Below are 15,721 nucleotides of genomic sequence, written 5' to 3'. Positions count from 1 at the left end.
CAAGACCACTTTTGTCCTTGTTTTCTCTGCACTTGTCTTGCATGAGTTAAGTTTCTGCATGCAACCACCTGAGAAACAAAAAGGATTCGATAAAAATCTGACAAAATAGGTAAAGAAGACAGAAAGGAAAATGGAGGAGGGAGAAATAGCTCATCCTCCTCTCCTGAAAACTCTCCCAAGAAAACACCAAAGTCGCCAGAGGGAGACACACCATTGTTCAACACTGTGAGTTCCATGGAAAACACAGAGCTCCATCATGCTCCTGAGGGTCTAGTTGACACAAACGTTGACTACACTAAAATGACTTCCTTTGCAGATGTTAGAACTGTGTTCTCTGCGGAATCCATAAAGCTTTGGGGAATTGCTGGCCCTATTGCTTTCAGCATACTGTGCAATTATGGTGTCAATTCCTTCACAAGTATCTTCGTTGGCCATCTTGGAGATTTGGAACTCTCTGCAGTCTCAATCTCTCTTTCGGTCATTTCAAATTTCTCTTTTGGTTTCTTGGTTAGCTTCTAACGTCTATGAACTCTTGGATTCTTTTCCCATATTATTCTTTGTACATCAGAATAGAGAATTATGCTTGATAACTGTCAAACTTGTTAAGAAATTCATCTTATGCTAATCAAGCCATCAACTGGTCAAAAATTTCATCCCACATGCATGCACTTGCAGGCAACAAATAGTGCAGTTGTTTCTAACAAAATGCTACTTGCAGCTTGGTATGGCAAGTGCACTAGAGACTCTATGTGGGCAAGCATTCGGTGCTGGACAAGTAGAAATGCTGGGGATTTACATGCAACGTTCTTGGATAATCTTATTGGGTGGGTGCATCTGCCTCTTGCCAATTTACATCTATGCTGAGCCAATCCTTATACTCCTTGGACAAGAACGTGATATTGCTGAGTTAGCTGGAGTATTCACTCTTCAATCTATCCCTCAGATGTTTTCTCTAGCAATCAATTTTCCTACCCAAAAGTTCTTGCAGGCGCAAACCAAAGTGGGGTTCCTTGCATGGCTGGGTTTTGTAGCCCTTATTTTACATGTCATTATTCTAGTTCTTTTCATGAAGGTGCTTGCTTGGGGTACTGGTGGTGCTGCTGCAGCCTATTGCACAACAGCTTGGATCATTGCTTTGGCTCAAGCTGCATATGTCATTGGTTGGTGCAAGGATGGTTGGAGAGGCTTCTCTTGGTTAGCCTTCAAGGATCTTTGGGCCTTTATCAAATTGTCAGTTGCTTCAGCCATCATGCTTTGCTTAGAGGTTTGGTATTTTATGATCTTGATTGTGCTCACAGGACACCTTGACAATCCAGTTATTGCTGTTGGTTCTCTTTCAATTTGGTAAGTCATATATCCAAACAGCTACATTTCTTCGAGTCCAGATTCTTTGATATGTTTTTCTGATACTATTATCTGCTATTGAGCATTAAAAATACACATGATATTAATATATTAAAAATCTTTTTAATATATTTTAAAACAAAAATCAGTGTACAAATAGTACAGAAAAATCCAGCAGAGAATCTAAATTTCATTTCTTCCCCTAAAGGACCCTTGAATTGAAACGTGGTTGGTTAGGACTAACAGGTTATTTTCACTTTGTTTTATAGTTTCCATCATAACACTCAATGATAGGTGTATCTAAATAGGACAAACTCAATAACGTGGAACATTTTGATAATGTTATTTTCTACAATGTTGTTGTCTTAAATAGTCTTAGAGCTTAGTATTTGATGCTTGTTCTGCTTTTCCTCTTTCAGCATGAATATAAATGGATGGGAAGGAATGTTGTTTATAGGGATCAATGCAGCAATTAGGTAAATTCTTCATCTGTGGCTTATTTTTTTTCCTTCCCACGTTACTGTCTAGGTTATTTTACAACTTCAAATGAATGATTTCAATTTTCTTCTTCATTTTCTCAGTGTGAGGGTTTCAAATGAGCTCGGATTAGGGCGTCCAGTAGCAGCAAAATATTCAGTGATTGTCACAATTGTGGAGTCCCTCGTCATAGGGCTACTTTGTGCAGCCATTATTTTAATCACAAAAGACCATTTTGCTGTCATTTTCACTGATAGTAAAGAAATGATTAAAGCAGTTTCTAAATTAGCAAACCTTCTTGGCATAACCATGATTCTGAATAGTGTTCAGCCAGTTATATCAGGTAAGAGGGTCCAAATAATTTGGATTGTATAAACTATTATATATGAAGTATTAGGAAAAGCATGAAGTGCTTCTGCTATTCTTTCAGGTGTTGCTGTTGGAGGGGGTTGGCAGTATTTGGTAGCTTACATCAACCTGTTTTGTTATTATATCCTAGGACTCCCTCTTGGCTTCTTTTTTGGCTACAAGTTGGGTTATAGAGTAGAGGTAAAGTATACACCATTTTCACCCAAATCAAAAACCACCCAATTTCATCATCAAGTGAGGCAAAACATAGCAATTTTCTTATCGATCTTTTCTTTTTAAACTTTGATGTGTTTATCAAATTGATGAGAAGAAGTTAGAGTAACGGTACCTTGACACTTCAATGTGGCAAAAACACTCATTTGATATGTCAAGTATCATTAAAACCTTGTTTACTTGAGTGGATTTGGGAGAGAGTAATTGACAGGATTTGAGAAGATTTGAAGGTAATTTTTGTTGTTGTTTATTTTAATAGATTTTGAGATAAGTGAAAATAGATTTGGAAGTAAAATTTGTGAGAATTAGGGTAAGATTTAATTTATATGACATTAAAAAAATTTACTTCCAAATTCACTCTCACTTACCTTCAAATCTATTCAAATAAAACAAAAAAATTATCTTCAAATCTTTTCAAACACTCTCCCTTAAATCCAATCAAGTGAACAAGGCCTAAATTTCAAAATTGTACACTCTGATGATCTGAAAATTCAGTAAAAATGAGCTTTTTATAATGTCAAGTGAATGTTAAAAACCAAAACTGTGTCAAAGAAGTATTATTGAAGAAGTTATCAGACTAACTTGACATGGAAAGTGTTGTTGCAGGGCATTTGGATTGGGATGATCTGTGGGACAGCTTTGCAAACATTCATCTTGTTGGTTATTGTCTATAGAACCAACTGGAACAAGGAGGTTTGAATCAGTGCTTTTCTAAGCAGACATGAAACTAATATTCATAACTCAATCAATTTACTGAGATGAACAAACACAATTTTATGTTGGATCTTCTTCTTTGCATTCTTAATTAAGCTCAAATTTCAGGTTGAGCAAGCATCAGAACGAATGCGGCAATGGACCGGACAAGAAATGGATACTAATACAACGTAAAATTAAAAAATAAAACATCCAAACACTATTGAATAAGTTGTTTGCATATGTAAGTTTCTTATGCTTTTGTTCATTTTTTGAATCTAGGACTTCTCCAGGTGCATCGAAGAATTAGTCTCTCTCAAATCTACGACTGGCTACATAGAGATGGTTGAATAGACTTTTTCTCTCTTGAAGATTTTACATCAACATGTCCAGGAAATGTAATCATTTACAAATTTTGTTAAATACTTTTTCGTCATTTCTTTTCTTGTGTGATAAATTACAGCTTTTATGTTTGTAAATATAGGTTTGTTTGATATCAGTCATATCAATGATATAAATAAATAAATGTGAAACCTTTAATTTGCAATGCAGTAGAAAATGGATAAAAGACACTTTGAATCTCCTACTTATCTGCTTTCCAGTTTAGAATTTTATCTTTATCCTGAATTATTATTCATTCATTTATAATATGTGAAGTAAAATATACTCTTCACTGGTAAAAGTAAGTATAAAGTTACTACACAATTTAGTTCATTTTAGTTAATTATAGAGCTATCAGTTAAACCCCAACCCCATGGCCTAGTCTCATTTAAAATTAAGCCCATTTTCTTTGGCCCATTTAATGGAGCTTTTCTGAAGTTTCAGCCCACAAAATCCCTAGGAGGAGGGTTGGGTTTGGGATAGAGTGGGGCTGGCCCTCAATCCGAAATTTCTTCTTTTCACTCAACATCTTTTGCGAATTCTTCTCTTTCACGACTCATCCACGACTTGGTTTCTTCGTTCTCTCCCTTCCATAAGGCCAAGTGGTTCACTTCCTCCATCATTTTCTAGGGCATTAACAACTAAAGAATTGATTCGCTATTTACGACTATTGCGAACTTCCTTCTGTCCTTCAATGTTCTTTCATTATGTTCTTCATTGTTGCAACAGGTTGGTCCTTTACCCTTGTTTTATTTTTCCTCTAAAATTTTATATGTCACTTTTTGATTTTGTATATACATTTGTGCAAATTTTTAGACATGATTTTGTATATACAACCTGTAAAAGTGCTATGCTAGTTGATGGGTAGAGTGGAAAATATTTAATACCATAATGTTTTTGTCTTCTGTCTATGCTCTGATTTGAATTTAAAGATAGATAAATGGATGGAATATATGTTTCTATCTTCTCTTTTATGCATTTCAAATATATTAAATTTCTTTACTTGTCTCAACACTAATTACAAGTTTGTTTATTAGAAGGAAAGGTGGATTAAACTTTGCATGTCACTAGTTTTTCTCAGCCATTCTTTAGTTGATAATTTTTTAAATGTAAAGTTCTAACCCTCGACTTCAATAACAAGATTTGGCCCTAACATGAAATTGAAGCTGAGGGTTAGCACTTTACATTTAAAAAAATTTCAACTAAAGAATGGCTTAGAAAAACTAGTGATATGCAAAGTTTAATCCACCATTCATTCTAATAAATAGACTTGTAATTAGTGTTAAGACAAGTAAAGAAATTTAGCCTATTTGAAACGCATAAACAGAAGACAGAAACATATATTACATCCATTTACCTACCTTTAAATTCAAATCAAAGCATAGACAGAAGATAGAAACATTATGGTATTAAATAACATTGTTTCCACTCTACCCATCAACTAGCATAACACTTTTAGAGGTTGTATATAAAAAATCATGTCTAAAAATTTGCACAAATATATATACAAAATCAGAAAGTGATATATAAAATTTCAGAGGAAAAATAAAACAAGGGTAAAGGACCAACCTATTGCAACAATGAAGAACACAGTAAAAGAACGTTGAAGGACGAAATGTAGTTCACAATAGTCGTGAATAGCGAATCAATTTTTTAGTTGTTAATGTCCTAGAAAATGATGGAGGAAGTGAATCCCTTGGTAGGGAGAGAAAGAAAAAACCGAGTCGTGGATGAATGGTGGAAAAGAAGAATCCGCGAAAGATGTTGAGAAAAAAGAAAGAATTTCGGATTGAGGATCAGTCCCACCATATTCCAAACCCAACCCTCGTGCCAGGGGCCTTAGGGCTGGGGTTCAAAAAAGTCTCCCATTAAATGAGTAAAAGAAAATGAGCTTAATTTTAAATAGGGTTAGAACCAGCCAATAGGATTGGGTTCAACTGACAACTTTAAAAGAAAACAAGAGGAAGAGGAAGATAATCATCAAAATTTAATAAAGTTAAAAAAGCTCCTACTTTTTTTTGAAAGATTTTCACTCTCAAGTTTAGTAATAACATTGATGTTGATTCTGAAATTGATGATGACAGTCTTGTTCATCCTATGTCTTTTGTTGTTAATTATAGTAAACTATTAAAGAAACAGTTATACTATACTCTCAAACGTCAAATCTACAATGAAGATGTCAAACATGTCGAATGGCAAGAAGCCATCGAAAAGGATTTACAAGCTCTTGAAGATAATCAAACCTGTTATATAGTAATTTTAATATTGTTAAGGTACCAACAAAATAAAAAGATTAAAATTAATTTTATGTATTCTCCTGAAAAATAAAATTTCTAATAAATTAGTTTTTATAGAATCCACACACGCTTAAAAGAGTTACTTAGATACAATAAAAAGAATATAAAAAGATAAAAATAAACAAAATAAGAAAATATTAATTGACAAAATAGTAAATAAAACAAAGAAATAAAATTGAACAAAAGATAAAAAAAAATGAAAATAATAAAAAAAATAGGTTGATTTTACTTTTTTTTTCTAAAATAAGATTCATAATTGATTATTTAAGAATTATTGTTTAATTAATTATTGTCTTATATTTTCAAATTAATAAATAAAAATTTTGAATTAATTTAATGATGTTCTCACTATTAATTAAAGTATATTATCAATTAAAAATAAGAAATAAAGTGTTTCAGCTTGTGTTTTCACTTAAAATATCTTTCTAAGCAAACACTCATTATATAATAATATTCACATACTTTTGAAAAACATGGATTCAAAGATCATGAAAACTTTTCAAGAGTTATAACAGGACAAAAGTAGAAAAAAAAAATTACAACTTTTTTGGTTTTTTAAATAAATATAGAAAGAATAAAGGAGTATAATTTCAAAAACAATTCTTTTTTCATTTGATACTCTTTTTTAGAAAGCAATTATTTTTCATTTTTTTCTACATTTTTTTAAAACTCTTTTATCAATTTTTTTCTCCCTTTTATTCATTTTTATTATTTTGTAATACAATCTATTAGCATTTTCTTTCTTCTTAATGTAAGGGAGAATATGATATTTTTCTTTTTTTTTCAATGAGCTTAAAACAAGAAAAGAATATTAAAAGCTCAAAGAGATAAATGAATCGATATCAGGTTAGACTTATTTGATCAAGTAGTTAAAAATAAAAAATGTTTCGATAGTATTAAATTAGACATGTTTACCTAAGTTCCAAAATAAAAGAATCAAACTAAATACATAAGTATAAACAAAACATGAATAAATCACTCAAAAAAAATAAAAATGACACATGATAATCCACTCTTTACATAAGACTCAAAACTCACAAAGTAAAATCTCTTTCACCAAAAGATTTAATCAAATAATTATCATTTCAACTCAATTAGATAATCACATAAACAATCAACTCATATTAACACAAAACATGGCTCCTATTTCAATATTATGATACTTTGAGTCATTTAATCAAATCCTAAAAAATTCAATGCAAATTTGTTTTATTGAAAATAAAAAAGTATTTTTGGTAGATTTCTTATGAAACATATTGTTTAAAAGTTTCAGAAAGTAGGCTCTTAGGAAAAAAGAGTTGCAATCAGAATGGACAAACTTAAAAATATTGTCTGAGTTTTTTGAGTTAATACTTTCACAACTATTTTAAAAAGAAATTACAACTTTTTTCAATGAAAATAAAAATGAAAATTGAAAAACAAGAAACAAAAATGGAACTGTTAACTACAAGTTGTCTCTCACGCACTTATTTCGAAAATGCATGATGGAATTCTTTTGGGGAGAAGACAAAATCTTTTATGAATTTTTCTTAATCTAACCATAACTCAAAATTTATTTTCTTTAATTATAAGAAGTACAAGTCACTTGTACAAATTTATTGATTTTTAAATTTTTATTTAATAATTAAAAATAAAAATAATTTTTTTAAATTTTTATAAAACTTTGTCCACTTATGCTAAAAATAGAAAATAAATATGTGTGCACTTTTAAATTATTTTATGAACAACGCTTTAAAAAGAATTTAAATTTCACATGCTTTTCTGTTTCAACAATCTTTCTTCTTTCTTCGCAACCATGTTAACAAAGATCACCACTGAAAACTTGTTTGGATCATTCACATCAACAAACTTGATGTGTAGAAGATGTGACTTCAACTCAGCTTGAGCATCATAAGGGACATTAGGATGGTTAAAAAGAATCATCAATAATCCTCATAATCTCATCTTATGAACAAAAATATGCACCTAAAGACTTCTTCATCATGAATCAAGTCAATTACAATAGTAAATGCTTTAGATGTACATCTAATACGGTTAGTTCTTCTACTGCACTTGATTCCTCCATTATATTATTCTCACAACTTTGCTCTTAAAAATAACCATATAAGCTTAGCAACATCTTTAGTAAAATTAATGTCCACTAGTAGACATATTTGTCTGAGCATCAATATATCCATAAGTAGATATATCGTGTGATGTGATTCGCTAACAGTTGATTTAACCTCTGAACTCTAATCTCTCCCATACAAGTTATCATTTATCATTTGTCTTAACTAATTCTACATACTTTGCATGAAGACTTTCATCGTTTGATTCATAGCAACATAATGCTCAATCATCATTGTCATAAGCTTTTTTGAAGTAGTCTCACCCCCTGTATTAATTGGTTGTGTTTGTTGCTGGTAACCATAAGGATCACATGGTTGTTTTCATAGTATGGAGGATAATCATAATGTTAGCATTTATTTTAATTATAGAATAAATATTATAGCATTTTAAGTTTCTATTTTTAAGGAACATAAAGTGGTCCATTAAGCCATTATTTTTATCTTTTTTTAACTGCATAGAGGTTATGGAACAATTATTATATTGTTTGAAGGTAAAGCCCAGTCCATTATTTTTGAACCTGTGATGGCAGACTTTATATAAAGGGAATGGGTTACTCTCAGTTTTGATTACTAAGCCTACTCCTCTATTCAGAAAAACACATTATCGAGTTTGAGTGAGTTAAGGTTTAGAAAACAAAGTTGTCTCTGTGTTGGGATTACCAAAATTGCAATGGCAGGAGGTACGCACATTATTGTACATTGTTCTTTCATATTCCTTCTTCTGCTGATCTTGATATGAATTAATTACTGTGATGTTAATATAACATGTTTAGATCAATTTTACTCTGCTCTATTTCATCATTTGGTATCAGAGTCTGTTCATTCCTCTGCCTTGCATGTTTTGGTTGATTTGAATTTTTTATTTATGGACTTTATTATTTTGATGTTTTTAATCCAAACAAAATTCTCAAATTAACGTTAAACTTGATTACAATTTTTTTTGTAATACTAAACGGAGCTTTTATGTTTAAAAGGGAAAATAAAATTAAAACTGGATCAAGAGGACCCCTTTAAAGCCGATGAACAGTTTCTATCTGTTCGCTTTTTCTCTCTCTCATATTTCAGGATTTTGAAAAATCCTTTTGTTTTTCTTCATCTCTTTAATATAAAGAGGAAATCCTATTTCTGCGTTTCAGTTTTTGGGTCAATTCATGACCTGTTTCAATATTGTTATTTTTCAATCCTACGTGTCTCCCATCATATATATATATATATATATATATATGTTTAAATGTTTTTGAATTAATAATTATGTATATTTTATGGATATTATTTGTATGTATACATTTGTTGTTATACGTGCAAATATGTGCATTATTAATAATATATTTGCATATTAAGAATTTTATGTAAATATTTATATATTATTAATGTTTTATTAGTAATATAGTTTTAATAAATTAAAGAGTAGTCACAACATCTTTAATCAATTAAAATTGTATATAAAGTTTTGCTACATGAGAAACATTAGTTGTAAATAATTATATTTAATATGATAAAATCTACCCACATGAATTTTTTCATATTTATATGATTAATTGGGATAAAATATTAAATTATATTTCTTAATGTACCCACAGGAATTAAGAAAAGAAACATAATTTGATAGTTTTATCATTAAAATAATGAGTCTAATTGAGTAAGACTTTAGCTCACAGGCAAGTTTTATGTTAATAAACTCATTGGTAAAGACATGTTTGCATTGGTAAAATATGACATTTATTTTAGTCTCAAATTATATAATAAGCATGTAATTTTGAATTTGCAATTCCCGAGTTGAGAGGAGATAATTATAAGATTTGGAAGGAGAGAGTTCTTCTTCATTTAGGCTGGATGGACATTGACTATGCTATTAGAAAACCAGAACCACCGGGTATTAATGAGACCAACACTCAAGATGTCATTGATCTTATAAAAAATGGGAGAGGTCAAATCGTCTCTCCGTAACATTCATAAAACCAACATTTTCGTTGGGATCCAGGGTTCAGATGACCAGTATGAGAATGTCAAAGATTTACTAAGGGCTATTGATGAGCAGTTTACGACATCCGATAAATCTCTTACCAGCACCCTTATAATGCAGTTTTCATCCTTAAAGCTCACTGAAATTAAGGGAGTGTGTAATCATATCATGCACATTAGGGACGTTATGGCTCAATTGAAAGCTTTGGAAGTTACCATGTCTGATTCTTTCTTGGTACACTATATTTTGTGCACTTTGCCTCACCATTATGCCCCCTTCAAAATCTCTTACAACACATATAAAGATAAATGGTCTGTTAATGAATTATTGACCATGTGTGTTCAAGAAGAAGAAAGGCTATTAATAGAAGAAGGGGAAAGAGTGAACTTGATTACTTCTTTTGAGAATATGAAGAACCAAGTTAATAAGAAGGGAAAGATTCCTGCTAAGCCAATTATTAAGAAGGAGTCCAGTTGTTTCTTTTGTAAAAGGAAAGGACAGATAAAGAAAGATTGCTTAAAATTTAGGAATTGGCTTGATAAGAAAGGTACTCCATTTGCTTTTGTCTAGTATGAATCTAATTTGACTAGTTTTAATCATAACACATGGTGGATTGATTCTGGTTCTACAATCCATGTTTCTAATATCTTACAGGGTATGCAAAACCTAAGGAGGCCAGTGGGAAGTGAGCAATATATCTACTTAGGGAGTAAGATAAGTTCACATGTCGAGGCCATTGGAACGTGCAGTTTAGTTTTAAGTAGTGGTTTTGTTTTGCATTTGGAAAAGACATTTTATGTTCCTTGTTTTTCTAAGAATTTGATTTTTGTTTTAAGACTTATACCTTTGGGTTTTTCATTTAATTTTTCAGATTCTGGTTTTACCTTAATGAATAAATCCAAAGTTGTTGGTTTTGGTGGATTATGTGATGGTCTTTATTCCATTATTTTGCAAAACAATGTCGCTTATGATGTTATGCACGTTACTGTCGGGTTAAAAAGATGTGTTATGAATGAGAATACTTTTGTTTTATGGCACCGTAGATTGGGACACATCTCCATTGAGAGAATTAAGCGATTAGTCGATGAAGGAGTGCTTAGTACTTTGGATTTTACTGATTTTGAGACTTGTGTGGATTGCATAAAGGGTAAGTAAACTAACAAGTCTAAAAGAGGTGCTAAGAGGAGTTCAAGCTTACTAAAAATTATTCATACAGGTATTTGTTGTCTGGATATGGATGCAAGTAGTCTGAAATACTTCATCACCTTTATAGATGACTACTCACGTTATATGTATCTCTACTTACTTTATTCTAAGGATGAAGCTTTTGATGCCTTTAAAATTTTTAAGGCTGAAGTTGAGCTATAATGCGGAAAGCAAATCAATATTGTGAGATCGAATAGAGGTGGAGAGTATTATGGTAGATACACGGAGAATGGACAAGCACCTGGTCCGTTTGCGAAGTTTCTTCAAGAATATGGAATTATTGCCCAATACACTGTGCCTGGTTCTCTAGATCAGAATGATGTGGCAGAAAGAAGGAACATAACTTTAATGGACATGGTGAGAAGTATGAGGAGTAATTCAAATCTTTCTCAATTCTTGTGGACTGAAGCACTAAAGACGGTTGTGTATATATTGAACCGAGTTCCAACCAAGGTCATCCTAAAGACACCGTTTGAGTTATTCAAAGGTTGGAAACCAAGTTTGCGACATATAGGCGTTTGGGGATGTTCGTCTGAAGTGAGAATTTATAATCCACAAGAGAAGAAACTAGACCCAAGGACTATTAGTGGGTATTTCATTAGATATGCTGAAAAGTCTAAGGGATATAGATTCTATTGTCCATCGCATAACACTAGGATTGTGGAGTCAAGAAATGCAAAATTTCTTGAGAATGACTTGGTTANTGGGAGTGANCANTTTCCAAACATTGGGAATGAAAGGGATCACTATGAAGCTCAACCCTCTAGCTCAAGTGATAGATTGGTTGTCATTCACACCCCTCAAACACAAATGGGTGTTAGACAAAAAATAATTGAAGCTTCACAACTTGCTGAAAATGACCTTACAGATCAAGTTGTTAATGAGGAACAACAAGATGATGTTGAACAACCTACTGAATAGTTGCTTGAGCGACAAGTTCCTCATTCCTCAGGAAAATGATGAAGCAACATTAAGAAGATCTACTAAAGTTAAAAGGCCAGCAATTCCTAGTGATTATATAGTGTATTTGCAAGAAGTTGACTACAATATTGGAGCTGCAAATGATCCTGAAACGTTTTCACAAGACATGAGTTCTATAGAATCAAACCTATGGTATAATGCCATAAAAGACAAGATGGATTCCATGGCATTCAACAAAGTCTAGGATCTCATTCAATTGCCTAATGGTGTAAAATCCATTGGATGTAGATAGGTCTTTAAAACCAAGAAAGACTCAAAAGGCAACATTGAAAGACATAAAGCAAGACTTGTTGTCAAAGGGTTCACTTAGAGAGAAGGAATTGACTACATAGAGACCTTTTCTCTTGTATCTAAGAAAGATTCCTTCCGAGTAATTATGGCAATAGTGGCTTATTTTGATTTTGAGTTACATCAAATGGATGTGAAAACAACATTCCTTAATGGTCATCTGGAAGAAGAGGTTTACATGAAACAACCTGAAGGATTCTCTTCTAAAGACAATGAGCATTTAGTTTGCAAGCTTAATAAATCCATCTATGGATTAAAACAAGCCTCCTGCCAATGGTATCTAAAATTTCATGATGTTATCACTTCATTCGGTTTTGAAGAAAATGCCATGGATCAATGTATATACCAAAAGGTCAATAGGAGTAAGATTTGTTTCCTTGTATTATACGTGGATGATATTTTGCTTGCAACCAACGATAAGGGTTTGCTATATTAAATGAAACAATTTCTCTCAAAGAACTTTGACATGAAGGATATGGGAGAGGCATCTTATGTCATTGGCATTAAGATCCATAAGGAAAGATCTCGAGGCATTTTGGGTTTGTCTCAAAAGACCTATATCAACAAAGTTTTAAAGAGGTTTAACATGAAGGATTGTTCACCAAGTGTAGCTCCTATTGTGAAGGGTGATAAACTCAACTTGAATCAATGTCCGAAAAATGATTTTGAGCGGGAACACATGAAGAATATTCCATATGCTTCAACTGTTGGAAGCCTTATGTATGCTCAGGTTTGCACTAGACCTGACATTGCATATGTTGTTGGAGTTTTGGGAAGATATCAGAGTAATTCAGGTGTTGACCACTAGAAAGTTGCAAAGAAGGTAATGAGATATCTTCAAGGGACAAAAGATTACATGCTTATATATAGACGAACTAAATGTTTAGAAGTGATTGGCTACTCCGATTCAGACTTTGCTGGCTGCGTTGATTCACGAAAATCAACATCTGGTTACATTTTTATGTTAGCTGATGGAGTTGTATCTTGGAGAAGTGTCAAGCAGACATTAACTGTTACTTCTACTATGGAAGTTGAGTTCGTTTCTTGTTTTGAGGCTACCTCGCATGGTGTATGGTTAAAGAGTTTCATTTATGGGCTTAGAGTTGTGAACTCTATTTCTAGGCCATTAAAGTTGTATTGTGACAACTTTGCTGCGGTGTTTATGGCTAAGAACAATAAAAGTGGATGTCGAAGTAAGCATATTGACATCAAATACTTAGCCATCAGAGAACATGTTAAGAAAAGAAAGTGGTCATTGAACACATAAGCACTGAGTTGATGATTGTTGATCCTTTAACTAAATGCATGCCACCAAAGAATTTTAAGGATCATGTAGTGCAAATGGGACTTGGTTCCATGATGTAATTTCATTATCAGTACATTTGTTATTTTTCAATGAAACTCTTATTCAATTTGATGTTTTTTTCATATGTTTTTGTGCACATTTATTTTGAGAAGATATCATTTAGTTTTGATCTAGCATAAACATATGGTTTATGTATTAAGTTGAGAGCTAATGTTGATAGAAATATATATTGTGGTACATGGAAGATAACACTCACTATCAGAGGACCTATCGCCATGACTCGTATATATTTTGTCACTTATTGTGGTTAATAATTGGATAAATGCACCAAGTGGGAGAATGTTAGCATTTATTTTATTTATAGAATAAATATTATAGCATTTTAAGTTTCTAATTTTAAGGAACATAAAGTGGTCCATTAAGCCATTATTTTTATCCTTTTTTAACTGCATAGAGGCTATGGAGCAGTTATTATATTGTTTGAAGATAAAGCCCAACCCATTATTTTTGAACTTGTGATGACCAAACTTTATATAAAGGAAATGGGTTACTCTCAGTTTTGTTTACTAAGCCTACTCCTCTATTCAGAAAAACACACCATCAATTTTGAGTGAGTTAAGGTTTAGAAAACAAAGCTGTCTTTGAGTTAGGATTACCAAAATTGCAATGACAGGAGGTACGCACATTATTGCACATTATTCTTTCATATTCTTGCTTCCGTTGTTCTTGATCTGAATGGGTTACTGTGATGTTAATATAACATGTTTAGATCAATTTTACTCTGCTCTATTTCATCACATAATTTGGAAAAGATACCCAAATTATCGATCATATGGTTGTTCATATGAAGGTTGCTCAAAATATTGATCATAATTCTTTTGAAAATTACATTGCTAATTATTTTAGGATGAAAAAATATTTTGCATTTTTGGAAAGCAAAACTACATAAAAATTAAGATAAAAAATGAATAAACTTACAAAATTAAAATAAATAAAGAAAATAAAATAAAATAAATGGTAGAGAGATAGAGAAAAAGAAAATGTTAGTGATAAAAAAATAAAAATAAAATAAGAACAAAAACAATAAAAATTCTAATTGTGTTTTATAGTAACAACGTCAAATTTGATAAAGTTGTTTATGTGATCAAATTGATATTACTAAACTATAGCAACTTCATTATTAAGGTAGTAGCCAAAAGAATAAAAAGGAAAAAGTCAATCTTAAGTTGTATCTCAACGACACAAAATTGATTCCTAACCAGATTAAGAGTTGAGAATAAAGTTTAGTAAAGGAAAATTGTATAAGTATAAATCCATGTAATCAGATAAATGATATCACAGAAATGATCAATCGATGAAAAAAAGTTCAATACAGACTCATATGTGTATAGGGATGGCAACAGGTCGGGTCAGACATTGATAGTGCCTACTCGCAACCCGACGACAAAAAAAATATACCTGATACCTGCACAGATACCCGCTTAAAAAATATCTGCAGATATTTTAAAACCCGCGGATACCTGCAAATATTTAAAAAAATATATTTTTATAAATTATTAAAATAAAATTTAAATAGAATTACAAAAAATATATAAAATATAATATAAATTAAATTAAATATAAATTAAAATTTAATTTTTGTTTCGGTTGAATTGGTTCGAGGGTCGGTCGTCCTTCTTTGCTTTGTTCTCTTTTGATCTTCAATCCTTCCTAAGAATGTCATCCACTCTGATGTGTTGTTGACCTGCAGAAGACACTCTGACACTCTCAGATATGTTTCATAAAAAGGTCTATATTTTATTAGGATAGAAGATCATCATTGTACCTAGACTTCAATCAATCAAAATCAAACCCAATAATCAATAATCAATACTATATATTTTGTAAAGCGTAAGGTAATCTGACCTATTAATGTCTGTTAATTATCCATAAATGATAATTAATTCTGATCGGTACACCTTCATATACTACAATTTTAATTAAACTTAATCTTGTAAAATATAAATTGATGTTAATTTAATTTAACTTAATAAAATAAAAATTAAATTTTTATTTTTATCTTTTGTGCGTAGCGGATATCCGCGGATACGGATAG

The 15,721-nt window shown here is 31.5% G+C and overlaps 1 protein-coding gene across 1 annotated transcript; it reads left to right on the top strand.

Moving 5' to 3' along the window:
* The first annotated feature begins 234 nt into the window (after positions 1-234).
* On the top strand, positions 235-3,406 carry LOC106758405 (protein DETOXIFICATION 34-like). The gene is made up of 8 exons (XM_022780164.1): positions 235-507; positions 719-1,344; positions 1,764-1,820; positions 1,926-2,164; positions 2,252-2,370; positions 3,010-3,096; positions 3,226-3,287; positions 3,379-3,406. Exons 1-8 carry the CDS (start codon positions 235-237, stop codon positions 3,404-3,406), a joined length of 1,491 nt encoding a protein of 496 aa, XP_022635885.1.
* The last annotated feature ends 12,315 nt before the right edge of the window (positions 3,407-15,721 follow it).

The sequence above is a fragment of the Vigna radiata genome, chromosome 4 (genome assembly GCF_000741045.1).
Source record: "Vigna radiata var. radiata cultivar VC1973A chromosome 4, Vradiata_ver6, whole genome shotgun sequence".
NCBI classification, from domain to species: Eukaryota; Viridiplantae; Streptophyta; class Magnoliopsida; order Fabales; family Fabaceae; genus Vigna; species Vigna radiata.
This window is presented reverse-complemented; position numbering and strand designations above follow the sequence as displayed.